Here is a 1,706-nt window from a genome sequence, read left to right as displayed (position 1 = left end):
ATAAAGTATAGATCTGTCAAATCACTATGTTGCACACCTGAAACTAATGTAATATTCTGTGTCAACTACAAACAATAAAATAAAATGGTAAAAATATAGACACACAAATTCATTTGACAAGTCAAATTATGTTCCTTAATTTTACTATTAAAAAATACCCTTTGCATTATGGTGTTTTTGCCATGGGAATTAACAGAAATCTGACTTTGAAGAGAAATTAATTTTGAGGGCTAGCCGTAAGCTCTCCCTAGATGGTGGAGTGTGTCACAGCATGTATTTTCCAAGGACTCTCCTCAAGGCTCCCTTGACCTCCTTATTTCTCAGGCTGTAGATAAGGGGGTTCAGGGCTGGAGTGACAACCATGTAGAAAACAGAGATGATGTTGTCTTGCTTGGGGTTGTGGAGTGAACTGGGCAGGACATACATGAATGTGGCAGCTCCATAGAACAACCCAACCACCATCAGGTGGGAAGAGCAGGTGACTAGAGCTTTCTGCTTCCCCTCATTTGAGGGCAATGTGAAGCACAGTACACAGGATTAGTGCATAGGAGGAAATGATAGTAACAAGAGGGGGTATCAGGAAGGTTACACCCATCACATACACAAACAGTTCATATCTGGAGGTATCTGCACAGGCCAACTTCAGCAAAGGTGGGATCTCACAGAGCAGGTGCCTGATCTTCCGGGACATGCAGAAGGGATAATGCATGGTATACATGGTATAAACGAAGGCACTTATGGATGCCAGTATCCAGGATGTGGCCACCATGAGCCAACAGACCCTTGGCCTCATGAAGACCATGTAGTTCAGAGGATGACAAATGGCCACATAACTGTCATAGGCCATGAAGGCCAGTAGCAGATCCTCTGCACCACCCAGCATCAATACCAGAAACATCTGAAGGGCACAGCCCCCAAAGGAGATGGTGTTTTCACCACGCAGAAAATCCATGAGGGCCTTGGGAGTGACAACAGACGTGAAGAGGAGGTCCATGAGTGAGAGCTGCCCAAGCAGGAAGTACATGGGCACGTGGAGCCAGGAATCCATTATGATGACCAAGAGCAGCAGGCCATTGCTGGTCAGGGCCAACATGTACAAAACTGTGATTGTGGCACAAAGCAGTTCAGGAGACCACTGTCATTCAGATCCCCATCAATATAAAGCCACTGCCCAAGGTGGAGTTCCAGTAGTCCATTCTGTGTTGATTCTTTAGTTGCCTAGAACCAAACACATTCTCAGTGAATGTTTGCTAAGGTGGTCCCTAGTTTGTAACATCACAGGCTCCTGATGATGACCAACATGAATCCAATGAGGTGATGTCTTTCCTCCTGAAAATGGACTTTACCTCTTAATCTTTCAGTTTCTGACACTTTTAATTGTACCTTGATGAAAGAACCATCTGAATGGAGAGCAGGTATTACAGTAATAGCTAAACATTAAGACGTCACTACAGGAAAATATTATTCAGGACTTCAAACCTGGACATGTATCTTTCCAGAATGATTAAATCATCTCTCTCTCTCTCTCTCTCTCTAGAAAGCAATATCCCAGAACCCAAGCCCTTGGTTACTTTTGTACCTATGTTTTAAGTATAATGTTTGTCTAATGATTTAAATACCCAGTTAGTGTCCTAACAGACCTGTTCTGAATATAAAATTCTAAAGCAGGTACAGATTTCAACAAAGCACTTCCACTTCATTTTCCA

The 1,706-nt window shown here is 43.0% G+C and overlaps 1 protein-coding gene across 1 annotated transcript; it reads right to left on the bottom strand.

Annotated features, from left to right (window-relative positions):
- Positions 1–264: 264 nt before the first annotated feature.
- Positions 265–1,196, bottom strand: LOC113913777 (olfactory receptor 2AG1). Its single transcript, XM_027577999.2, is given in 3 exon segments — positions 265–516; positions 518–1,145; positions 1,147–1,196. Coding segments are annotated over 3 exon segments (930 nt in total).
- Positions 1,197–1,706: the final 510 nt, after the last annotated feature.

Source organism: Zalophus californianus, chromosome 11 (genome assembly GCF_009762305.2).
Source record: "Zalophus californianus isolate mZalCal1 chromosome 11, mZalCal1.pri.v2, whole genome shotgun sequence".
Taxonomy (NCBI): Eukaryota; Metazoa; Chordata; class Mammalia; order Carnivora; family Otariidae; genus Zalophus; species Zalophus californianus.
The sequence above is the reverse complement of the archived record's forward strand: the minus strand, read 5'-3'. Positions and strand labels throughout refer to the sequence as shown.